This window comes from Enoplosus armatus, chromosome 24, assembly GCF_043641665.1.
Source record: "Enoplosus armatus isolate fEnoArm2 chromosome 24, fEnoArm2.hap1, whole genome shotgun sequence".
Lineage (NCBI taxonomy): Eukaryota > Metazoa > Chordata > Actinopteri > Centrarchiformes > Enoplosidae > Enoplosus > Enoplosus armatus.
The window spans coordinates 12,219,908-12,245,988 of record NC_092203.1 but is presented as its reverse complement, the minus strand read 5'-3'; the positions used below and the strand labels follow the sequence as shown (position 1 = coordinate 12,245,988).

Below are 26,081 nucleotides of genomic sequence, written 5' to 3'. Positions count from 1 at the left end.
TTTCAAGCAGCTGGTAAATGAACACTGGAATAAAAATGTAAAGATGTGGAAAACAAACATCAAGAAAAGTGTCATTTTGGTGGGAAACATGAATCAGGTGAGCAAACGGGTGAATAGACTGGAGCTCACTACAACACAGCAGAGTGATGGGTGGGGGGTGCTGGACCTTCACAGTGAGGTGTCACAGCAGGTCAGACTCCCTGAGGATCACCTCCTTGTTAATTGTGTGGTCAAAGTGTGAAGTATGAGGGTCACATGTTTGTCACCACCAACCACACGACGTCCTGCACGTCTCGTTCACTTCCTTACTTTCAGACGTTAGATGGACAATTATTTCTTTGCTTTGGCTTTGAGAAACATGATATTTGGGACTTCTGTTGATATTCTGAGACAGATTAATACCTACTGCTGAAGGCTGGTAAGACTTGATATAACAACAGTTAGCATTTGATAATACCACCTGACAAAGTGGTAGTGTTCGGGCACCGAATGTGAGCCGGTTCTAACCTGCATTTGGCTGCCTGATTTGGGCCATTTTTGTACAATCTTTGTGTTTTATTTTTGTGCCACTTTGTCCCATATTGTTGTAATATTAACACAACATTAACACTTTGGCTTCTTTTGTTCTCTGACTTTGTAACAAATATTGTTGTTTAATTTCATAGCAACAAGATCTACTGAATTGTGCTGGATTTCAGAGAGAGAGGGGAGGAGAATTAAAGGAGGGGGAGAGAGACTAAAGAGAGACTAAAGTGAGAGTCCACCAGAGTCCTGGTGTCCCTCCCTCAGTGTCGGTTGGATTATGGCTCCCACGAGGATGGAAACTAAACCGGTGATCTTCTGTCTGAAGACGTTGCTGCTGCTCTACTCCTTCATCTTCTGGGTGAGAAAACACTTTTTATTCATATGAGTCACTGTTTTAACACATTTTCATGTCAGAAATGTTCATTTTCTGATGGCAAATACTATTTTTATGCAGTAACCAGTGAGGATGATTTAGAGCCAAACAGGTAGAAATGACTTTGGATGAAGGCACCTTTTTTATTTATTGTCTCTGGTGGTTTTCGTGTTTTTTTATTTAAAAACATGTTTAGGCTCCTAAAATGTTCTTAAAATTGTTGGGAAGATGATACTGAGTACTAAGTTGTTTTTCTACACAGTGACGTTCTCTTCTGCAACTGCAACTTCAATTATAGTTTAGTGACATTTAAACATTTATTAGCATTACCTTAACATGGTTGATCGAAATGTTAAAATGTTGATTCTGATCAAAGGGACTGGTTGTTATATTTAAATGTTCAGGTGAAGACGAATTTATGTCAGAAAAAAGACAAAAGAAAGTTTCTAAACTAAAAAGAAATGTTTGATTGTTCAGTTTCTGTTGTAGCTGATGGAAAGTAATACTTACTAATGTCAGATATCAGGCTATAATATAAGTGCTGAGGTCAGAGGTCAGCTGGAGGTTCAGTAATTATCTGGACTGTGAGGAATGAGGAGGAGGCCGGAGCTGTGACACACAGACGATAATGAAGGTCTGAAAATATAACAGGAACTCAGAGTCTGTCAGATAGAAAGGAAACATCAGTAATAACACACTAATAAATCATCTTAATCATGTTAATATGTCTGATCACTACACATAGACATTGTATGGTTGCTTCAGTTGTCATCTAATCCAGATTGTTGTTTAGTCTTGGTTGTTGTCTATGTATCCTCTTCCTGGTTCCTGTCTAGACCTGTTTGTTTTCAAGCCAATTTTTGATAAAACATTTGAATCACTGGAAACAATGTTTATGTTCTTTGTTTACGTTTCACTCGTGAAAACACATAAACCTCAAAAATGTATTTTAATGTTCATTTTACCAACTTCATATACTGTTGGGTGGATTCATCTTTAACATTGATTATAAATTATGGATATGAAATCTCAATTTGTAAAGTAACTAAAGCTTTAACATAAATGTGGTGAGGTAGAAGTGGAATAAAATGAAAATGCTGAAGTAAAGAGCAAGTGCTTTTAAACCAAACTTAAGTACAGAACTTAAATGTACTTTCAACTAATACATGTACTTATATGTGCTTTAATGTATACTCTGTGTATCAGTTAATTTATCATTCTCTTATTTCAGTAAATTCAAAAACAGAAGTAAAGGTTGAGGTCAAAGATAGATGCTTCCTCATTGGTTGACTGACCTGTAGCCCCTCCCTCCTCAGGTAACAGGTGTGGTCCTGCTGTCGGTGGGGTTATGGTGGAAGTTCATGTTGGGCCCCTATATGTTGCTGATCTCCAGTGGCCCCTCCAACGCTCCATACGTCCTCACCGGCACCGGAGTCGCCATTGTGCTGTTCGGACTGTTTGGCTGCTTCGCCACCTGCAGGGGGCGCCCCTGGATGTTAAAACTGGTCTGTCGCTGTTATGTTGTTATTCAGATTATTTGCACAGGTGGAGGAAGTACTCAGATCCTTTATTGCAGTAAAAGTACTAATACCATGGTGTACAAATACTGTTACAGTGAAATGTCCTTAAAGTATTAAAGCAGTCAGATGTCCCCTGTGACTGTCCTCCTGTGACTGTCCTCCTGTTATATATTATGTCATTAGAGGATTATTCCTCATCATTAATGTGAAGCAGGATGTTACTGTTGGAGTTGGTTGACGTGGAGCTCATTCTGAACTATCAGCTAATGATTATTAGTTCTTTCGGGATGAATCAGCTGATTATTTTCTCCACTAATGGATCCATTGTTTGGTCACAATGACCCAGAGCCCAAAGTGACGCCTTCACAAAGCTCCACATTATTAACAAGACATTACAATTACTAACAGAATTCAGTGGGATATATAATATTTATATGTATGACCTGACCTCTGACCTCTCTGCAGTACGCTGTGTTTCTGTCTGTTGTCTTCATGACTGAACTCATCGCTGGAATCTCTGGATTCGTTTTTCGCCACGAGGTCAAAAACACAAAAACACACAGTTCAGACAAAACACTTGAACAAACAAGGCTGTTCACACTGACAACACGTTGTGTGTGTGTTTAGATTAAAGGGACGTTCCTCGCGACGTACAATGACGCAGTGATGAAATATGATGGACGAGATGACAGGAGTCTGGCTGTGGATGGTGTTCAACGTAGAGTCAGTGTCTCTTTACCTCTCTCCCTCTCTTTGTCTTGATATAATAATCCACCATTATATTTATTAACTATTGAACTTAAAGCTGCATTAGTCAATTTTATGGGGCACTAAAACAAGCTATAAACATCTGACACATTCATTACCATATAATAAAGTAGTTGTGGTTAATAAGACACAAAGCAACATGATCATCAACATATGTCAATAATTACTTATGGGGTTCCTCAGGGTACTAAACTCGGTCCTCTACATTTTTGTTAAAATGCTTAAATGTAACATCCATAAACCATCAGGCCTGTACCCTGTTAACTAACTCACTCACTCACAGGTTGTCCTACTTATACAACAAAGTAAGTCATTTGTCAGAAACTTCACTAAAACTACGTGGGTAAACCTGAATTAATATATTTTTGTCCTCTTTGGGGCAACAGAAAAACACAACCTTTGACATGTCATCACATTATACAGTAGTTGTTAGCGGCGTGTTTTTTTCTACTAGATATGTATCCCAAGCAACATGACAACATAATTAGACAGGGAGATAAAATGTCCAGAAATGATGATCCTGCATGTGTCCTTTTGTACAGAACCAGTTATATGCTGATGATACAGTGATTTATGTGTGTGATGGTACAAAACAACCAGCATGATCACGCCTTCATTTAAATGTATAAAAGCTCAAAGCAGACAAAGGACTAGCTCTAAAAGTTAAATGAACCTACTGCTGATGTATGTTCTCTCTGTCTTTGTAGTTACACTGCTGTGGAGTTTATAACTACACCACTTGGTTCAGCAGTGTGTATTTTCCGGTCAGTGGGATTCCAGCCAGCTGCTGTGTTAGTTTCTCCGACTGCAGCGTAGCTGACCTAAAAAACGCAACTCTGGCTGAACGCAAAGTCCACAAACAGGTCGGAAACACAGCATAACACAAACCAATTCAATATTTCAATAAAATATTTCTATATTGATACAAATTCATTTCAATTCATGCATTTAAATGTTAACATTATATTTCACAATAAAGTTGCTTCGAAGATTTGAATCCTTACGGGCTTTATTTGTTTCTGTGCTCACGCAATAAAGAACAGATGAATCAGTGACATGAGTTAAACTAATGAATTGCACTAATTAATGAATGAGTGAACTCTGTCTGTAGGGTTGTTACGAGTTGGTGACCTCCTTCATAGAGAGCAACATGGGAATCATTGCTGGAGTCACCTTCGGCATCGCCTTCTCTCAGGTATGACACAAAACCTAAACAAACTACACTATAAAACTGAATACAACAAAATAGTATACTTAATTATAGTTGTACTACTCTGTAAATGCTGAAATCAGCGCTGCTTGTTGTCATGACGACCACCTCCATTACCCATAAAAGGCCTGATACAGAGAGAGAGTGTGTTCTGTTAATCAGGCTGATTAATTTCTTCAACACATCCTGAGTGAATCGTTAAAAATTAAATATCTTAATCGTTTTTTTGTGGTACTGACCTTGAACTTGGTGCAGTTTGTGCTGCATTATCTCATCAAGTCTCCCAGCAACAATATACTGATTATGAACTAGTCGGTAATGATTTTGTCTCAGCATTCAGCCATACATGATTGTACTGTGTGAGGAGTTTTATCTGTACTTTTTATTTTAGTACTTTTTAGTATCCTTTGTCTCTTTCTAACTCGTTATCAATGTTGATTCATGTGTTTGGAGGATAAACAGCCTTCAATCCGTCATTAGTTTAATAATCCTTAAAGTACTAAAAGGGAAATTTAGTTCCTCGAGTTCCAGACCTTTTGGTCACATGTTCACATAGGATAGGTCCAGGATGTGTTTAGCCTAGCTTAGCACAAAGACTGGATGCAGGGGGAAACTGTTTGCATCAAAACAGAAAAAACATACCTTCCAACAGCTGACAGAAGACTTAGGACAGAGTTGAGCGTGAAGGTGTCAAGGACTCGTTTCTATATAATGATAGAAATATGATCTGTCTCTGTCTCAGTTGATGGGGATGTCTCTGGCCTGCTGCTTGTCTCGCTTCATCAACGCCAACCAGTACGAGATGGTGTGACAGGTAACACACAAACACACAAATACACACACTTTCTCCTTCCTGTTCATCACCTCTGTCTTCTTTTCTTTCTTTTACAGAAAAGAGGACGCGTGTTACCATGGAAACCTGGAAACACACACACACACTCAGCATCTTGTATAAACCTGTCGACGTTCATCTTGTATTTATTATTGTTGTTTGAGGAGGTGAAACACCAGAAGAATCATTCATTTAATCAATCAAACCCTCATGAAGCTGAAACCTGTGGAGGGTCAGGTCAAGAAACAGAACATAATAATAATAAATAATATTAAATACATTCAGAATGATCTCTTGGTGCCAAACATAGACGTTTCCTGTATTTGTTGTTTTTATTTTGTTGATGGGATTGTGTTTCTGTCTTCAGTTGCCATGGAAATATTAAAGTTCAAACTTCTTGTACATTTTGATTTAAAAGTTTTTTTTTTGTTCTGTGGGTGAGGCTCCGTACGCAGTGACGAGAGTATCTGACGCTTTAACAAAACTGTTGGGAAATAAAGGAATGATAAATTCATGACAAAAACATTCAAGTCATTTCAGTTGATGTTAAGTTTTCTTACGTATTGAAGAGTAGATGGATAATAAATATATTAATAAAATAGACAATTCACAAATAAAGAAATTAAATTGACTGATTTATTTGGAGATATATATGTAATGGCTTATTTATTACTCTTTTGCTATTAAAGCTGTTTTCCAAATTCAAAAAACTAAATGGAGATTAACATCAAATACAGTTATGTTATTTCATTTTGTATTAAGATGAGTAAACTATCTGATGTTGTCATATCTTTAAAGATAAAACAGTTCAGAAATGATTTTAGGATAGTAAAGAAATATAATGCTGCATATAAAAACTGGATTGAAATATTAAACTGACTACAGGGTGTTTATGGAAGAGTACTTGTTGACTTGTTGAGGATAGAAATCAAATAATAAGTAAATGCTACAACTATTAATAAAGCTGGTCAACAGACGTAAAGATTCATATTCAATTCCAGTTCAACAGGAGAGAACACGTCGTCAACAAATCTCATTTATCAAATGTGAACTTCATTTATTGAAGGCTGTGTATAAGTTTAGATCTAAAGGCATTACATTAATTTAGAAATTAATAAATAATACAACTACTATTCATTTCACTTACGTCTAAACAACTCAAGAGTTACAAAAACTTCAACAACGAATAAATATAAAAAAAGTTCATAAAAACATGAATTTACAGAATGTTCTGTTTACAATGTAACACGTTCCCTCGTGACGTCACTCAGCCTTGTCCCCCTGTGATTGGCTGTGCCGGGAGGTTCGGTCTTTCCTGATGCGTCGCCGGCTCCGCCCCTCCCGCCCTGCTGCTCCGCTGCTGCTCTGAAACTAACCCGCTGACCGGCCGGTGCTCCTCACCGGACAGATTACCGGGCTGAAAGCTGCGACTCACACACCGACACGACCGAGGGACAACACCCGACAAACGGTAAGCGCACCAGACGCCTGCACCGCGGAGGTTCGTCGGTTAATGTGACCGACCAGGGGAGCTAACGGTACCCGGAATTACCCGTCAGTGAGGGCGGGGAACTTTACGGTAACTGTTCTGTCGTTTAATTCGCGGTTAACCCGGAGAGTTCAACAATCTAACCGCCGTTAATAAAGTCTACAGATCCGAAAACATGCAGCTACAAGCGGCCGGTTTCTCCTGAATGATCGCCGTTAAATTGTGGATGAATTGAAACAACACGGGAGGAACGGACCCGGCTGGAGTCCTCTTAGTGTTCCTCCGCCAACATCTTCATTACGTTACATGTTTCCGTAAAGACCGGAGTCCGTAAAACGCTTCAAAGCCCGCTGCAGTCCTTGTGTGTTAGTAACATTTCTGCGGGTGAAATTTTGAAGTCGAAAAAATTCACATTTAAAGAAAACACTTTCTATGACAGTGTCCGTGTGTCATTAACGGAGCGCTCGTTGACTCCGTCGGCCGTGTCCGGTAATGGATGTCGCAGGCAGACAGCTTTATTTCTACGGAACCTGGTAGTTAGCATGCTAGCTGTTTTAGCGCTAATTAGCGGCAGGTCATTGGTTTCTCACTCCTTGGCTCATTCATTCACATTCAGCTCCGTAAATTAACGAGCTACATGTTTATATCCCGGTGATAGAACTAACGGTTATCACCTACCGGAATGCCGTTAGCTCGTTTGCTAATTGTGTTAGCTGCATTTAGCCTGCTGATGCTAGCAGAAAGAAGAAGGTGGAGGCTGCCTTTTGTTTTTAGGTAGGTAGGAGGTAGTTAATCTGAAAGAGATGTCAGCTGTCAGTGTTAGCACTTGTTAGCTAACAGAACACTTCCTGCCTCTTTCTCTCTATTTATTTAAAGCTACATCAGTCAGCACTCTCTGAAGCTGTGCTTGTATTTCAGGTTGTTGCCGGTTGTTTGACCTCTGGGGTGAAACTGTTGGCTGGCGTCCTGCAGCAGGAGACGCCCTCCATCCTCAGCAGGGACACCAGGCTCTCAGAGTAAAACTGCAGACTCTTTAACCAGGAAACCGTCTCATTGATCCATGAAGACGACGTGGTGAGTGCACCTGTGTAACCTGGTCCAGCTCTCGGAGCTCAGGAGCTATTAGAGACCTGGATCTGGCTGAAGCCTCATAATAATCCTCTAAAGAGCATTAGCGGGCTAAGTTTGGCCCTGGACTGTGACAGGCGGCAAAAAAGGGCTTCACTTCAGGTTTGCTCACCATGATGCAGATATCTGAATCCTACAACCAGAAGAACTCCCTCTTCAACACCATGAACCGCTTCATTGGCGCCGTCAACAACATGGACCAGACAGTGATGGTACCCAGCCTGCTGCGGGACGTCCCGCTGGATGACACGGAGGACTTGAAGGCGGTGAGCCCGGCTAACGGCACCACCGCCACCAACAACGCAGCCTACTTCCACCAGGACGCTGACATGTACAGCTCGTACGTGCTGCTCAAGTCCATCCGCAACGACATCGAGTGGGGGGTCGTGCAGGGCGAGGAGCGGCGGAAGGAGAAGGTGGGCGTGACGGAGGTGTTGGAGGCGGAGGACGACGACCTGGAGAAACAGTTTCATTTCCACCTGAAAGGACTCCACACAGTTCTGTCCAAACTGACGTGCAAGGCCAACACGCTGACGACCCGCTACAAGGAGGAGATCGGCTGCGGGAACTGACCAAAGACTAATTAACAGAAGTGATGTTCAGCCGTGCAGGTGGTTTAAACGTGTTCCAGCTCATTCTCTACAAATCACATTAGCTTTAACTTCTGATTCACTTCTGTAATATAAACAGGTTTTAACTTGAACTGATTTGGTCTCTTGTGACAAACTGAATGAGTGGAGTCCCCACTTTTTTCTTTTTTTTTTAGTGTCCATGTTTGACTTTCTGATAATGACACTGCAGCAGGTCAACTATCAAATATTAAATGTCAAAGTGTCCTTGAACGCACCACACAATGATAACATACCTTTAGGCCAAAAACTAAAGCAGCAGGTTTCAAGACTCTAAAGTTGAATTTTGGGAGGAAATGAATCTTAAAAAGTGATGATTTAGAAAAAGAAGATTTGTAGTAAATGAGCTCAAATGTGCAAAAACACCAGAACGGTTCATTAAAAAACGTTTCTGTCCATCACAAAGGGACTGAGGGACGTTGACGTTGTCTGTTTTTGTGTTTTTCTTTCCTGACGTCTTCATTTCATGCTGTAAATTCAAAACTATGCAAACACACAGAGGGAGAGTCGCTGCTCAGCTTTAAATATCTAAATGTGACGTGATACTCTGACCCGCTTCAAACATTTGAACGCAATTCAGAAGCATGATGATACGACTGTCGTGACCAATCACAGCTTAGTGAGGCTGAAAAGATTGACAGAAAAAAACCCAATTTTGATAATCAATTGTTTACTGTCGGTCAGACAAAAAACAGAAATTCATCCATTTAATTTGGTGCTAATCTGCAGAAAACAGACCGAAAACACTTCAGTACTTTCTGAACAATATGATCCTTGTGGAAAATGATTGATAATAAAAGACTTGTTCTGATCAGTATCAGTGCCGATAAACACGTTTATTAAAGTCATCAGGCGTCGTCCAGATGTGATCAGTCCATTCAGCCATGATGAGCAGCATGTTACCTTTCCATAAAAATGATTGGTTTCAGATCAATATTCTTGAATCGGTATCGGGAAAGAAAAAGTCTCATTGGTGCTTCAACTACAACCAGCTGGAACCAGAGAATAATCAATAAATAAATCAAAAAACACAGAGCTTCATGGACGACGACATTTCTGTAAAAACTGATCTGTGTGTGAAAATAATAACGTTACATCCACAGAGCTATGCAATTTTCTATTTAATGTCCAGCTCGGCAATTAAAGGTTTTGATGAGTGTTTGTGTTTTGGTTCATTCTCAGAGGTTTGAATTAATTATTATCACAGAAATACGACTTCAAAATGTTTCGTTTACCCTCAAATTATCTGTCTTCAGTCATTTAAACCAGACTGAAGTCTACTTTCATGGTCAAAATGAAACTGCTGTACGTATAGTTTAAAACCTTTTTGTTGATTAAACCCAAAGTTTCAGCTCTCATTTTCAAATACACACATGAACTCTGCATTAATATACTGTGGCTCATGATGTTGGTGACGACCCGGATCCTGCAAAACACAAGGACTTTCATAAATACTACTAATAAATACTATATATATGTATATATACACACACACACCATGAAGCAGGTACACCAATATAAATAAATAAAACATTTGAGCATGAAACCCTTTGCAGCAGCAAACTTTAAAATGTTTCTCATGTTACTGAAACTGATTTTGTAGCTCGGCAAGGAAGCTACTTTAGCCTCAGCATGCTAATGTAGCTAACAAAAGAAGAACTGGGGGTTACTTTCTGTGAGTTTCTTATATCATAGGAGATAATATATAATATACAGGCGCATCTCAATGAATTAGAATATTGAGGAAAAGTTAATTTATTTCAGTAATTCAATTCAAAAAGTGAAACTCATTCATTACACACTGAAATATTTCAAGCCTTTATTTGTTTTAATTTTGATGATTATGGCTTACAGCTAATGAAAATCCCCAAAAAAAAGTGTGGTAGAAAAAGGTGCACAAGCAACAGGGATAACCGCAGCCTTGAGAGGATTGTGAAGCAAAGGCCATTCAAGAATTTGGGGGAGATTCACAAGGAGTGGACTGAGGCTGGAGTCAGTGCATCAAGAGCCACCACGTATCCAGGACATGGGCTACAACTGTCGCATTCCTCAAGCCACTCCTGAACCAGAGACAACGTCAGAAGCGTCTTACCTGGGCTAAGGAGAAAAAGAACTGGACTGTTGCTCAGTGGTCCAAAGTCCTCGTTTCAGATGAAGGTAAATTTTGCATTTAATTTGGAAATCAAGGTCCCAGAGTCTGGAGGTGTTGGTCCACTGTGTTTTATCAAGTCAAAAGACAACGCAGTCATCTACCAGGACATTTCAGAGCACTTCATGCTTCCTTCTGCTGACAAGCTTTATGAAGATGCTGATTTCATTTTCCAGCAGGACCCGGCACCTGCCCACACTGCCAAAAGTACCAATACCTGGTTTAATGACCATGGTATTACTGTGCTTGATTGGCCAGCAAACTGGCCTGACCTGAACCCCATAGAGAATCTATTGTCAAGAGGAAGATGAGAGACACCAGACCCAACAATGCAGACGAGCTGAAGGCCGCTATCAAAGCAACCTGGGCTTCCATAACACCTCAGTAGTGCCACAGGCTGATCGCCTCCATGCCACGCCGCATTGATGCAGTAATTCATGCAAAAGGAGCCCCGACCAAGTATTGAATGCATATACATATACATACTTTATACATTCATACAGTAGGCTGACATTTCTGTATTAAAAATCTGTTTTTTTATTGGTCTTATGTAATATTCTAATTTTCTGAGATACTGAATTTTGGGTTTTCATTAGCTGTAAGCCATAATCATCAGAATTAAAAGAAATAAAGGCTTGAAATATTTCACTGTGTGTGTAATGAATCTATATAATATATGAGTTTCACTTTTTGAATTGAATTACTGAAAGAAATTAACTTTTCCTCAATATTCTAATTCATTGAGATGCACCTGTACAACAAATACATATGTGTAAAATAAGTATATAATAATCATAAATGACACTTAACCATTAAATCATTAAAACTGGAAACTTATTTTCCAAAAATTAACATTCACAGTTTCTAACATCTCTTCAATTCACAAACAACTGACTGTGACCAGCAGGGGGCGCTGTGGTAACACCACCACCTGCACACACACACACACACAGCTATCAGTGTATGTGTGTGTGTGTGTGTGTGTGTGTGTGTGTGTGTGTGTGTGTGTCAGAGTGCCAATTAGTGTTTGACAAGGTTAGGCCCAGAATAATTAACACACACACACACACACACACACGGGTAGATCACTTCAACAACATTCATTAGTGAGTGTGTAAATGTTTGTGTGTAGATGAATGAGTCACGTGTGGATGTGTGTGAGTGTAAATTAAAGGTCAAAGGTCAGCAGCAGGGAGGTTGGGGGGTGTCTGGGTCACTCAGGGTCACAGTGTGTGTGTGTGTGTGTGTGTGTGTGTGTGTGTGTGTGTGTGCGGCAGAAGTGATGAGTCAGTCCACTTTAATTCAGATGAGTTTGATTTTATTAAGTTTGTGTTCTTGTTGTCTTTGCGGTGTGTTCAGGGTCTCTGTGGTGCTTTCAAAGTCTCTGTGGTGTGTTCAGTGTCTACTGTCCCTGCAGTTCCTTCAGTGTCTCTGTGGTGCGTTCAGAGTCTCTGCAGTGGTGCGTTTCCCTGATTGAACCCTGTGCTGTGTGTGTTCCTGTGTGCTCACATTCACAGGTAATCCCAGCCTCAGTCTGTGTGTGTGTGTGTGTGTCTGTGTGTGTGTGACAGGCAGCTGCAGTGATCTGTGTGTGTGTGTGTGTGTGATCTGTCACCGGCGTTGTCGTTGCTGTCAGGCCTCGTTTCCGTGACGATCGGCGCTACAGCTCTGATTATTCACCTGTCACACTGCTATCTTACACACTCACACACACGTTCTCGTCTGTCTGCCGCTCTCTCTCTCAGCTGTCGCCATGGTGACGGTGGTTTTGACGGACAGCTGGTGTGTCGTGCAGTCAGCAGGGTTCAGTTATTTATTATGTGATTAAATCAACTCTTAAATTATTCTTAAATTATTAAACTGAAAGTTACCACAATGTCGTTACTTTTTATTTGGTCTGTGTTTTTATACCAATGTATTTTGCAAGACAAAATGAGGGTCTAAGACAAGAAAATACTCTTGAATTATAAAAATAAGTAAATAAATATTAGATATGGGTCCTTTATCTGGCTAGCTACTACGTTACCTGACTCGTTTTAAAACAAGAACCGTGTAGAGTTTCACAAGAGAAAAGATTTTTAGGATGAGGACTAACCGAAGTGTTTGTCGACTGTAACTGGATCTCAGGTAACATTGGCTGGAGTGTAAAAAATCCAATACAGAGCTGCTAATGTGAAACTCTAATAATTAGCTCTAACGTAACCAGCAACCCCACAATATAATGGAGTTAGCTAATGACATGCTAACTCTTGTTGGTTCCTATTGTTGCAGTACCAGAATTGACAACATCTACGGTGGCCCTGAGGTGCAAAAACATTGGACAAAAAAACAACAACAACATTTTGTGGTTATATATATATATATTACGTGTTAGTCTGTTACCATGGCAACAGACTCCTACCAGGTGGGGGTGTGTGTGTGTGGGGGGGGGGGGGGCAAGTTGAGTTAATCTTTGTTAACCTTTAGTTTTGTCTGTCTTCTTCTGTCCTCTTGTGCTTTCTGTTCTTTCTTCTTCTGTCCCAGCGGTTTTATCTGCCGGGTCGTCCTAAACACACACACACACACACACAGAGCGCCTGTCAGTCGGTGCACTGAGGGAGATTTGCAGCAGAGCGATCAATTTGTCAGACAGGAAGTGTGTGATTTATGTGACCCTGTAGACATCTATTAGCCTCCATCTCTTTCTTCTTTCTTTCTATCCATCTTCTTCTCTCCGTCGTCTCTTCTTTCTCCTCCGACGTCTTTCTCTCCTCCTCTCCTTCTTTTCTCTCTGCTGTGGTTTCTCTTGTCGTCGTTTGCATGATTGAAGGTGATTTGATGTCAAACGATCGTCTGCAGAGACATGAAACAGAAATAAGAAGCGATGGGTCCTGCTGAATATCACGGAGGAAAACAGCAAAGAATTTCTTGAAAAAATTGCACCAATTTACGCAAAAACTGACTGATAGTTACAGTGTTTTAAATAATCAGTAGCTGAACTTCAGTGTGAAGTGAACCATAAATGCGAACCTGTAACTAGTTACTTTCAGAAAGTGCGTAACGCACCGCAACTTCGGAAAAAAATCCACAATTAGACAAATAATGAATCAATTCGACAACATTCAGGAATCAAAGAAACAGAAACAAGTCGTGCAAAATATAACAAAAGTCTCAAGGAGACGTAATGAGCTAACAATTTTATTTTAGTTTTAACATGAATTTTTACGATATTGTTAGATATGTTGGCTGAGAGTTCATGTTCATGTGATGTTCATCAGGGGCTTCTGTTCTGCAGCATTTCTGTATTTTCAGCATGTTTCTGAAATGTTTGAATGCTTCTTAAATTGTTTTCTTACTGTTTTATTTTTTTGCAGATTTTCTTCTAAATGAAACATGTGTTGTTAAAGTGGTGAAGATTTGTTTTTAAGTCGCAAAGTGTTTTGCACTTTAGTCAGCGTAAATTGAGGTTAAGATTTGCCCCTCTCCTGAACACACGGCCGATGTGTGTTGCTAGCTACCTACAGCTAAAATCTATACAAGCTGTTTGTGTCTAATGAAACACAAACTATGTAAATAAAATGAGTTGTGATCGACAGTGTGCAGTAATTTTTGGTTCATTCACAAATATGTAATTTGATCAAATACAGTGAAGTGAAAGTTCACATTGTGTTTCTGTTTTGGTGGATTTGGTGTCACCCTGTGGTCATATCATGTAAAAAGTGTTTTAATACAGATCCAAGACTGCCATTGATGAACTGTAATAACTCTGGTTATCCTCTGACTCTTCATCTAGCGCCACCATCAGGTCAACATGTTCATGTGTCCAATACTTTGGTTTATGACCAAATACCTGCAGAACTGATGACGTTCATCAGCCTCAGCTGGACTCTGTTTACTGCTAGTTAGCTAATATTAGCATGCTAACATGCTCAACTAAGATGGTGAACATCATACTTGCTTAACATCAGCATGTTAACATTTTCATTGTAAACATGTTAGCATGCTGACGTTAGCATTTAGTTCAAGGCTAACTATTAGCATGGCTGTTGACTTATGTATTATCTTTATTTATCTTTATTTTTTTCCCCCCGGGGATCAATAAAGTATTTCTGATTCTGATTCTGATCTTGAATGGACAGTTGCATCTCATTTTGGATGCTATGAGCTCCCCTCTGGCGCCACCATTGGGCCAGTCTGTGAATGAAAGGTTCAGCGTTTGAAGCTTGAAATCCAACAGAGATGAAATAAAAATTGTATATTTTTGTCAATGATTTAATTCTTCAGCTCCGTCAACAAGTCAACTGTGGATTTCTACAACGTGAAAAAAGCTGAAATTTTCTGTGTGTGTGTGTGTGTGTGTGTGTTGGGGTTGGGGGATGGGGGGTGGAGGGGGTGATGCATGGTGGGAAATCGTTTAGCGCCCTTGCGGGTCCTCGGTGACAGCCCCCGGCGACGGGATGAGAAACGAGGCGGCAACGAGGATGTAATTTGAGAACGGGAGAAGGGGGGGGGTGACAGATCGGAGGAGGGAGGGGGGAGGAGGGGAGGGGGTGATGGGGAGGGGGTGATGGAGAGAGGGATAAAGAAGAAGAGAAAGAGAAGAAGAACAGGGAGGAAGGGGATTGTGAGTGACAGGAGGAGAGGAGACGGCGGCGAGGGAGGACAAAGGGATGGTGAATGACAGAACGGGTAGACGGAGGAGGGGAGAGCGAGGAAGGAGGGAGGGAGGAAGGGGGGAGCTAGGGAGGGAGGGGGGGTGACAGATCTCTCTCTCTCTCTCTCTCTCTCTCTCTCCGTCGAGGCGTAAACGAGGCGAGCGCTGCGTTTCTCCTCCGAGCCAATTTGAATAATGAGGCAGTCTAATTTCCTTCACACACACACGCACACACACACATTTTTCGTCTTCATGCGACGCTCTAATTGCCTTCGTGTGTGTGTGTGTGTGTGTGTGTGTGTGTGTGAATGCGCGCACACGGATGTTTTTTTCTCTCCGGCTGCAGCCGACGCTCGTCTGTTTTTCTCTTTTAGTGTTTGCTGATACTTCGATTCTCAACAGCGAACTGAGGACAAAAGAATTGCCAGGACTGTGTTACAGCAGCTCTTCATAAATAAACTTTTCAGTCACTGCTAGCTAGTTTTAACTAGTGAAACATCTGTAGCGCTGTCCAATCAATACCAATCAACTATGTTAACAGGAAGTCACTGTAGCATCACAAAATAGCATAACTTCCAAAAACTACAGTTTGAGAGGCTAAAAGATAAATCTTAGTAAATGTAGGTGTTAGTTTTACTTCTGTCTGCGGACATGGAGACATCTGTGTGTTTCAGAGTTAGTAGTATTCACACAGTTTAGAATGAGAGGGAAATATCTGATTATGCTAAGCTAACTGATGTTATTTACTCATTTAGTCAAATGTTATCAGCACAACGTTTCATTTTAGTGAAATCTTCATTATTAAACATCATTTATCAAGTTTCAGGTCAGACATGTCGACCGTCCTCCATATTACCTCTTTTACTCTAAACAGCTCAGATGTTAGCATGCTAATGTTAGCTTTGGTTCAGTTAGCTCCACAACAGTTACACCTGCAGTTAGTGGCCGTAAATATTTAGTAACAACTAATCTCTACGTCAGAACTAGTTAGTGAGCTGCACCCTGTTTTAATGTAGTGATGATAAAACTTAGTGAACACTGACGTTAGCACGAGGCTAAGTGTACTTGGACTTTGTGGTCATCTCAGATCTGACTCTGCACCAATCTGCCCATGCCTCATGCTCCATTTTACTCTCACCCGTGAACAAGACCCTGAGATACTTGAAATCATCAATCATCAATCACTTGGAGGGAATAATCCACCACTTTCTGTCAGAGAACCCTATCCTCAGAGTCTCATCCAGACCGCTTCACAATGGACATCAAACCGCCTCAGTGTGAGCTGAACGGTCATGGTTTAATGAAACCAACAGAACCACATCATCTGCAAAGAAAAGCAAGTCTGAGATCCCCAAACACAAACACCAGAAAACTCAAAAGATATTCAGTTGAAGAAACGAGAATGTTTTGTATTTTTACCTGATTATAAAAATGGTTGCAGATTAATTTGCGCAGCTGTAGTTATGAGGCAAAACATCAGATGGTGAATAAATGGCCACATGGTGCCCCCCCCCCCCCCCATTTCTGTCTTCATAAAAAACTAATGGTGAGCTCATTTGCTTCTAAAGCTGTACCATTGTCGGCAGAATATGCAAGATAAGTGTACACTGCTGCAGCTTTGAAAAACAGAAATTCTAGGTACTTGTACTTTACTTAAGTATTTCCATTTAGTGCTACTTTCTACTTCTACAGCACTACATCTCAGAGGGACATATTGTACTTTTATCTGACAGAAACATCAGGTATAATAGAAACACTGACGGGGAACATTTTACTGCAACACGACGACTTTGATACTTACAGACTTTTACTTGTAGTGGAGTATTTTCACAGTGTGGTATTGGTACTTTTACTTGAGTAAAGGATGTGAATAGTTCTTCCACCGCTGCCTGTTGGATGAAATCGCCCACATCAGAACAGACTGGAGGAAGTGAGGGAGGGAGTCTAATTGATTTCCTCGTTTTCTCTCCCTGAAGAGAGAGAGTGGGTCAGACGAGTGCAGCAGCGGGCGAGCGAGCAAGTGTCTGCATTACAGCGAAAGAGAGAGAGAGAGAGAGAGAAAAGAGAGCGTTGAAGGGTTTGGCAGTGAAGCATGAAGACGAGTGTGTGTGTGTGTGACCTTGTCTGGCTGTGTGTGTGTGTGTGTGTGTGTGTGTGTGTGTGTGTGTGAGAGAGAGAGAGAGAGAGAGAGATGGCAAGGGGAGCGAGCGAGCGAATAGAAAAGGGGGAACCTTGAAACCGTCCTGATTCCCTCCTCCATTATTCTCTCTCTCTCTCTCTCTCCCATACAAACACATGCTGGCTCGTCCTCGTGTGCACTCTCTCTCTCCTACACACATGCAGAGACATCCTCTCTCTGCCTCGAACCTTTTTTCTTCTCTCAGCGTTTGTTCGTCTCGTGCTGTCAACACCTCCTCGAAGGTCGACCCCGCCGACCTCTCGTCTTCCTGTTGGACGCGTAAACACGAAACGACCTCTTTCTCTTTGAAACATGAGAGCTGAGAGAGGCAACCATTACTCTGTGAAAGCCTGAGGTGTTTGTGATTGTTGGATTGTCTGTTTCGTAAACTTGTTGTGTGCAGATTCCCCCAATTCTGCTGTCTTGAAGGAGGTTTCAGATACTTTTTGATGGTCCAATAAGCATTTTGTATTAAGTATACTAAGGCCTTAAGACCCACCTTCTGAAAACGCACAACACCAGGCTAATCTCAGCGAGTCGTAGCGTCCCAACTCGCACTCACAGATTGACAAATTACTTTCAGACTAATGTAGATTTTATCATTATCATATATATACATACTCAGTCTTGAAGTCACATTCTTGTGTTCAGACTTCCGCAGTTCCCGACTTACATTCCAATAACATACTTTTGCAGATTCCCGTCTTGAATTTAAACTTCTGCGAGTCCCAACCTGCCTCGTGCGATAACAGAGAACCGGGTGTGATGGTTGGATTGTCCGTTTCGTAAAGTTGCAAAAATTGCACCAATTCCACCATTGGAAAGCTGAACTTTAGTAGCTTCTTCTTTGTACTTATCATACACCAGTGAGCTACAAACAGCTAGTATAACGTAGGATATGCTAACTGTTTGAAGCTACTTCTTTGTGCTCCACATAGCTAAAAAGACCCTTCACATGTTAACTGGTTTAAAGGTTTTTTTGTACTTTTTGTAAGTTATGTTACGTCATTAGCATGACATCAGGGAGCTAAGAATGGCTAACGTAAGGTCAGATTTGGGTGCAGCCGCATGATTTCGCATCATATTTGGTTTCTGAGCTGAGATATAAAGTGTGTGTTGTATCACCAGAAATATCCAGAGACCCTGAGCAGAATTGTCGGTTTGTGAAGTCGCAAAAATTGCACCAATTCCACCATCGGAAAGGTTTCAGACTCTGTTAGATAATCGAACAAGCGCTTCGTTTGAAGCATACTGAGACCTTAAAATGGAGGCAAATCTCTGCGAGTCGACTCGTATTCAGTGAGCAGTTTCTCACACAGACTAAGTGCCGACTCGCATTCGGATGCCGGCTGTTTCCAGCACACACACACACACACACACACACACACACTCATCTCCAGCGCTGTGTACACAGACGGGCTATTCATCTTTCCCTTCACCAACATCAATAAATGATGGCTGTTCTCCCTCTCTCTGTTTAAATATTCATCGGCAGCGCTGCTCGTCTCGCTCGCTAAACAGCCTCGCTCTCCAGACGACCCACACACACACACACACACACACACACTCCCTGCGGCGCATTAGCAATTCAATCCGTCGTCTTAGGCATCAGCGCTAGGCACACATACACACACACAAGGCTTTTATACAGGCACACAATCACAGTTACACACTTATTATACACACACACACTTATGGAAACACACACACACACACACACACACAGTGTAAGACAAAAAGCCAGAGAAGCGAGCGGCTGCTTTGACTGCAGTGAATGAAAGTGTGTGTGTTTGTATGTGTGTGTGTGTGTGTGTGTGTATTTGTGTTTCCTACTGAGGGTGGTGATGGTGGAGAAACCAAACGCCACTGGACACTTTGTTAATCACCACTTAAAGGAACAGTCCATCATGTTTGGAAATCATCTTGTTTTCCCAGAGTAAGAAGATGGATGTCAGTTTTGTCTTCAGTACAGATATAGGCCCAAGACGTGATTAGCCTAGCTTAGCACAAAGACTGGAGGCAAGTGGGAAATGTTAGCCTAAGTCCAACAACTCCAAAGCTGGCTATTTAAGCTAACAAGATTGCCAACGATCAATCCTGTATTCAGTCCGGTTTACTTGACAGAGACAGGATAGAGTGGTTGCTTATAGCTCCAACGCTAACAGCAGTTAGCATAAAAACAAGCTAACTTGTTTTATATTTCTTCATCTGTTCAAAAAACAGAATAAAAGTGCACAGGTTTGACTGAACTAGATGCTGTTTTATTTAAGTTTACATCAGATATGCTGTAGATAGTTTAGCATAGCATTGATAAGCTACTGCAAGAGCAAGAATTATAATGAATATGCTGGCTGTTTATAGCCATCCTTAAAGAAAGGATTGTACAAAAAGCTACCGTAACATTGGATAACCTATCTGCTTGTAGCTACTTCTTTCAGACTTAACATAACACCAGTGAGCTACAAACAGCTAGCATAACGTAGGATATGCTAACTCTTTGTAGCTACTTCTTTGTGCTTAGCAACAAAGACCCTTCATAACGTTTGACATGTTAACTGTTTTTTTTGCATGTTATGTTACATGTATGTTAGCATAGCATTGGTGAGCTAAGAACAGCTAACACAAGGTCAGATAAGGGAGCAGCCGCCTGCTTTCACATCATGTTTTGGTTTCTGAGCTGTGATACAAACTGTGTGCCGCATCACCAGAAATATCCAGAGACTCTGAGCAGCAGCAGTTTGTTTGAAGCAGCGAGTTTCGTCTCCGAGTGTCGAGGAAACCGACGTCAGTGATGTTGACACGAGGAGGCAGCCGGTGTGTACGAGGCGTAAAAGACACACACATTTACACCGACTGTGATTCACGCTCCTGCTGTTTGTCACGACTTAACCTCCACACACACACACACACACACACACACACACACACATTCAGCTGGTTGAACCTCCTGTGGACTCATTCATATTTCATTAGCCCTCTCTCTCTCTCCACTACACCTTTTCTGTCGTTCTACCTCTCGCTCACCTCCCTCTGTATTCATCTCTACCTCGCTCGCTCGTACTGTCTTTCTCCATCTTAAAGGAGATTTTTTCTCTCTAATTAAGCTCCTCTCGTTGCCATGGAGTTCCACAATAAAGGCGCGTGTTTGAAAAGCAAGAACACACACACACACATACAGCGAGGTTCATTGAGATGAACCAAACGACACCAACTAAATCACAACTTATCACGAGGAACGGAGTTATAAGAATCAACCTTCCAATCAACTAACCAACCATCACCGACCCACCAACCACTTTATCAGAAACTAGCCAACCAACCAATTTAACACCAACCAGCATATTCATGACTAACTAACCAATGTGTCACCAGTCAGCCAGCTAACCAGCCATTTCATCACAAACCAACCAACTCACCAACATAACTAACCAACGTATTATCAACCAATAATTAACTAGTTGTTTTCGTCATTTTTTAACCCAAAGGTTTCCTGCTTCCAGCTTCTTAAATCTGCTGGTTTTCTGAGTCTCAGGACACATTTGGACGATTGATTAACGATGAAACAAGGCGTTTGAAGGCGTCTGGGATTTAAGAAACTGTAGTTTTGAAATATTGTGATTTGTCTGTTTTCTTTTTTGTGTTTTATTTTGAAAATCTCAGAGGAGTATTAGTATTCTCAGTGAGTAAAAACACAGAAAGAAAAAGGTGTGTTTGTGTCTCTTTTCCCGTTCGCTCGCCTTCAGCCTTTTATCCTGCAGTGTGTGTGTGTGTGTGTGTGTGTGTGTGAATGACTCATCCGGCGTCTACATGAACACACACACATCAGGATGAAAGGGTGTGGGCGATCGACAGGGCCGAGCGAGGCTGACAGAGAGAGAGAGAGAGGAAACATCCAGCATGCATGAATGGACTCTCTCTGTTTCATATTAGAGAAAATAGTTTGTCCCAGTTTTTGAGAAGTGAGTGACTCACGCACACACACACACACACACACACACACACACACATCCCAGCATCCTTTGCAGACATCCAGACAGACATTTCAGTATATTTGACAAGTGTTGAAAAGTAACTGAGTATATTTAGTCAAGTACTATACTATACAAATTGAAGGTACTTGTACCTTCGGTATGTTTGTTAAACCTTGAGGACACATTCAGTGTGATGAGCTCATGATGAGATAAGACAGAAAACATGTCACACTTCAACTCAACAACAACACAGACAGACAGAGACAGAGAGAGACAGGCAGACAGAGAGACAGACAGACAGACAGGCAGACAGACAGAGAGACAGAGACGGACAGACAAAGACAGACAGACAGGCAGACAGACAGAGTGAGAGACAGGCAGGTGGCCGGTGGTTCAATCAGTGGAATTTAATTTCCTGTCCAGCAGAAATGAAATGTTGCTGCGTTTCGCTGCGCCGCCTTTAATTAGAGGCTGTTTAACACACACACACACACACTGTTGGGCTCTGAATAAATTGCAAATGAACATCCAATTACACACTTAAACAACTGCACATAAACACATCACTTACTGGTACTCGCTCTCTCCCTTCATATATATATAAATACATATATATATATATATATACACACACACACACACACACACATACACATACATATATATGTGTGTTTGTGTGTGTATATATATATGTATATATATATACAGTATACAGTACAGTTAGGCCCAGAAATATTTGGACAGTGACACAAATTTTGATATTTTAGCTGTTTGCGAAAACATATTCAGGATACAGTTATATAATCAATATGGGCTTAAAGTGCAGATTCTCAGCTGTAATTTGAGAGTATTCACATCCAAATTGGAGGAAGGGTTTAGGGTTTACAGCTCTTTAATATGTAGCCGCCTCTTTTTCAAGGGACCAAAAGTAATTGGACAATTGACTCAGAAGGCTGCATGGGCTCGTCCCTCGTTAACCTGTCATCAATTAAGCAGTTAAAAGGTCTAGAGTTGATTCCAGGTGTGGCATTTGCATTTGGAAGCTGTTGCTGTGAACCCACAACATGCAGTCAAAGGAGCTCTCAATGGAAGTGAAACAGACCATCCTTAGGCTGAAAGAAAAGAAGAAATCCATCAGAGAGATAGCAGAAATGTTAGGAGTGGCCAAATCAACAGTTTGGTACATTCTGAGAAAAAAAGAGCACACTGGTGAGCTTGGGAACTCAAAAAGACAATGGTGGTGGATGATCGCAGGATCCTTTCCATGGTGAAGAAAAACCCCTTCACAACATCCACCCAAGTGAAGAACACTCTCCAGGAAGAAGGTGTATCAGTATCTAAGTCTACCATAAAGAGAAGACTTAATGAGAGTAAATACAGAGGGTTCACCACAAGGTGCAAACCATTAATCAGCTTCAAAAATAGAAAGGCCAGATTAGACTCTGCCAAAAAACATCTGAAGAAGCCAGCCCAGTTCTGGAACAGCATTCTTTGGACAGATGAGACTAAGATCAACCTGTACCAGAATGATGGGAAGAAGGAAGTATGGAGAAGAATTGGAACAGCTCATGATCCAAAGCACACCACATCTTCTGTAAAACATGGTGGAGGCAGTGTGATGGCATGGGCATGCATGGCTTCCAATGGCACTGGGTCACTAGTGTTTATTGATGATGTGACAGAAGACAGAAGCAGCCGGATGAATTCTGAAGTGTATAGGGATATACTTCCTGCTCAGATTCAGCCAAATGCAGCAAAGTTGATTGGACGGCGCTTCACAGTACAGATGGACAATGACCCAAAACATACTGCGAAAGCAACCCAGGAGTTTTTTAAGGCAAAGAAGTGGAATATTCTGCAATGGCCGAGTCAATCACCAGATCTCAACCCGATCGAGCATGCATTTCACTTGCTCAAGACAAAACTGACAAAGCATCACAAAAGAGGAAACCCAGCGTTTGGTGATGTCCATGGGTTCCAGACTTCAGGCAGTCATTGCCTGCAAAGGATTCTCAACAAAGTATTAAAAATGAACATTTTACTTACGGTAATGTTAGTTTGTCCATTACTTTTGAGCCCCTGAAATGAGGAGACTTTGTATAAAAATGGTCACAATTCCTAAATGTTTCATAGGATATTTTTGTTCAACCCCTTGAATTAAACCTGAGAGTCTGCACTTCAATTGCATCTTAGTTGTTTCATTTCAAATCCAATGTGGTGGCATGCAGAGCCCAAATCATGAAGACTGTGTCACTGTCCAAATATTTCTGGGCCTTTTTTTACTTGAGACTTAAAAATAATTCTTAATTTTGGCTGCTGATTTTCTGATAAATGAAAATTACTCATTTATTTGTATTTGTTGTCTCACAGAAAAGGAATAAAATTAGATTAAGTATAACAATATTTAGGATAAAATCCACGGTTTTAAAAGTTAAATTTTTTTCTGAAAATAATTTTCTGTAGTTAATTTTGGACCTAATGAGCTTCCATCTACATCAGCAGATACATGAATGATCACAAAACTAAACATAAAAACCAGAGAAATAATCATCCACAAACTTACTGAGTGTCAGCAGAAAGCAATGAACAAGTCCTCCTACACACTGCTAATCTGTGTATTGAACTTTAATTCACGTATTCAACGTATTCTTAGTCTTTATATTTATTGGACAATAAATAGTTTGGTGACAAAAGCCAACAGGATGCTGAATACAAAATCACACAGGTAACAAACAACCTCCCAACCAACAATCGACGTGACACAACTGCATCGTATTTACACCAGACTGCATTTACAAAGACCAAATTGAACAACAGTGATATCTGTACTCATAAATAAAAAAAACGCATATTTACAGTATACATATAGCACACACAATACTGTTACAGTCTCTCCACAGAGGATGTACTGTCCTGTCAATGTCCAAATATGATGTTTACTCATTTACAATATTTACAGGTATGTTTCAATTTTGTGTAAAATCGTTACTTTTCTTTATGGAATACTGTAATGTAATGCTGACTCCTCTTGTAGTGAAGAATCATTCTCAGTCTGGCAGCAGCTCGGTATGATTCCCAAAGTCTTTTTAAAAGTCAACAGGATTTGTAACTTCTCATTTCCCTGGTTACGTTGTGTTGTCATGACCTCGTTTTAACCCTGGCGCCCTTCCCAGAGGCCTTCCCTTGCTCTTTCTTTATGTCTCTCCGGATGGTACCTCCCCCCACTTTCATGCCCAGGTCCCTGATGTGGACTCTGACATTGCCCAAGTTCCTTTGCCAGGCAGCGTCCATCTTTATGATCTTACCTCCTTGGCCTTGGTTGTCACAGGAATTGGCTTCTCTTTTGGGCACTGTGCTGGTGCCACCCACTCTCTTTATTCCCTGCCGTTCCCACGTGTTAACATCCACCGTAGCATTCGGCTTTGCAGGGCTGGTGATCACAGCATTCTTACTTCGCAGTCGTTGTGGTTCCCAAACACTACCATCAACCAAACCTGGATTTGTAGAATTCGAAACCCCGCCCATCTTACTCCCTTGATTTTGTCGTTTCGACGTGTTAGCATCTACTAAACCATTTAAATTTGCAGTGTTCTTATTTCGTATTCGCTGTGGTTCGGACAGGGCGGTATCCACTTTGGTGTCAGAATTCACAGCGCCCCTACTGCGTAGTCGCTGTGGTTCCCACATGCTAGCAACAACCGCTGTGTCGGACTTGACGGGACCCCTCCTAGTGGATTTATTTCCTTGCTGTTGTTGTTCCCACATGCTAGAGTCCATTTTATAGCCCGATTTAACAGAATTAGCAATCCCAATATTCTTACTTTGCGTTCTTTGTGGTTCCCACATGCTGGAGTCCATTTTAGAGTCCTGATTAGCAAAATCAGGGATCCAAGTATTCTTACTTTGTTGTTTTTGTGGCTCCCACATGCTAGAGTCTATCTTTGATTCAGAATTAGCAGAATTAGTAATTCCAGCATTCTTACTTCGTAATCTTTGTGGTTCCCACATGATAGAATTCATTGTCACGTTTGGCTTTGCAGGAATAGAAACCCCTATTCCTAGCTCTTGTGGTTCCCACATGCTAGCATCCATTTTGGTTTCAATTTTAGCTGCCAGAGTAGAACATCCCAAGTTTCCTTGGCATTGTCCGAATTCTGAAGTCCTGTTTTGTAACGCATTGTCCACTTTAGTACCAGCTTCTGTCGCCCCCTGTCGCTGTGGTGGTGATGATTGTGGAATACGTTGTGGTGGTCTTGGTGATGGTAGTGGGGGTGGCGTTGGAGGTGGTGAAGCTTCCAGCGAGTCCCAGCGAGTGTCCACAAACTCCAGGGAAGAGCCAAGCATGCCGGCCAACTCGGGGGTGGCCTCTACCAGCTCCAAAGGGTCCTTGACGTCCGGCCTGAAGGAAGCCAGCTCCTGCTCATCAGGACCCGTTAGGAGCTGCGACAGGGACGCCTGTCGATAGAACTCATCCTCAGGGACAAACTGCACGTTGAGCTGTGGGAAGAGGCGCCGGAAAGACCGAGACGTCATCCGAAGTCGACCCAGGACGTCGGAGAGGAGGAGCCAGTTCCTAGGGCTGCAGGAAAGAGAGAAAAAACAAACAAGAGTATGAATTTTTACAGAAGACTTTGGACTCCTAGTCTCACATCTTAGTTACGTCTCCCAGTGAATA

At 41.4% G+C, this 26,081-nt stretch overlaps 3 protein-coding genes and 1 pseudogene across 4 annotated transcripts in view; 2 read left to right on the top strand and 2 right to left on the bottom strand.

The window, feature by feature from the left end:
• The window catches only part of LOC139306579 (protein NLRC3-like), a 204,095-nt pseudogene that overhangs the window by 30,236 nt on the left and 147,778 nt on the right, over positions 1-26,081 (bottom strand).
• Positions 803-5,207, top strand: LOC139306590 (tetraspanin-7-like). Its single transcript, XM_070930489.1, has 7 exons — positions 803-883; positions 2,215-2,403; positions 2,884-2,958; positions 3,046-3,141; positions 3,894-4,049; positions 4,298-4,381; positions 5,139-5,207. The coding sequence occupies exons 1-7, from the start codon at positions 803-805 to the stop codon at positions 5,205-5,207; spliced, it is 750 nt and encodes a 249-aa protein (XP_070786590.1).
• LOC139306592 (mid1-interacting protein 1-B-like) lies at positions 6,606-8,902 on the top strand. 2 transcript variants are annotated; one of them, XM_070930491.1, is made up of 2 exons: positions 6,606-6,699; positions 7,636-8,902. In XM_070930491.1, exon 2 carries the CDS (start codon positions 7,959-7,961, stop codon positions 8,415-8,417), a length of 459 nt encoding a protein of 152 aa, XP_070786592.1. In that variant the 5' UTR covers positions 6,606-6,699; positions 7,636-7,958; the 3' UTR covers positions 8,418-8,902. The 2 variants fall into 2 exon arrangements, with proteins under 2 accessions (XP_070786592.1, XP_070786593.1); XM_070930492.1 differs by lacking the exon at positions 6,606-6,699 and adding an exon at positions 7,463-7,491.
• The window catches only part of LOC139306955 (BCL-6 corepressor-like), a 31,746-nt gene continuing 29,717 nt past the window's right edge, over positions 24,053-26,081 (bottom strand). The window contains exon 15 of the mRNA XM_070930920.1: positions 24,053-25,985. Within this exon, the coding sequence (XP_070787021.1) occupies positions 24,545-25,985 (1,441 nt within the window). The 3' untranslated portion in view covers positions 24,053-24,544. The remainder of the gene's footprint in view (positions 25,986-26,081) is intronic.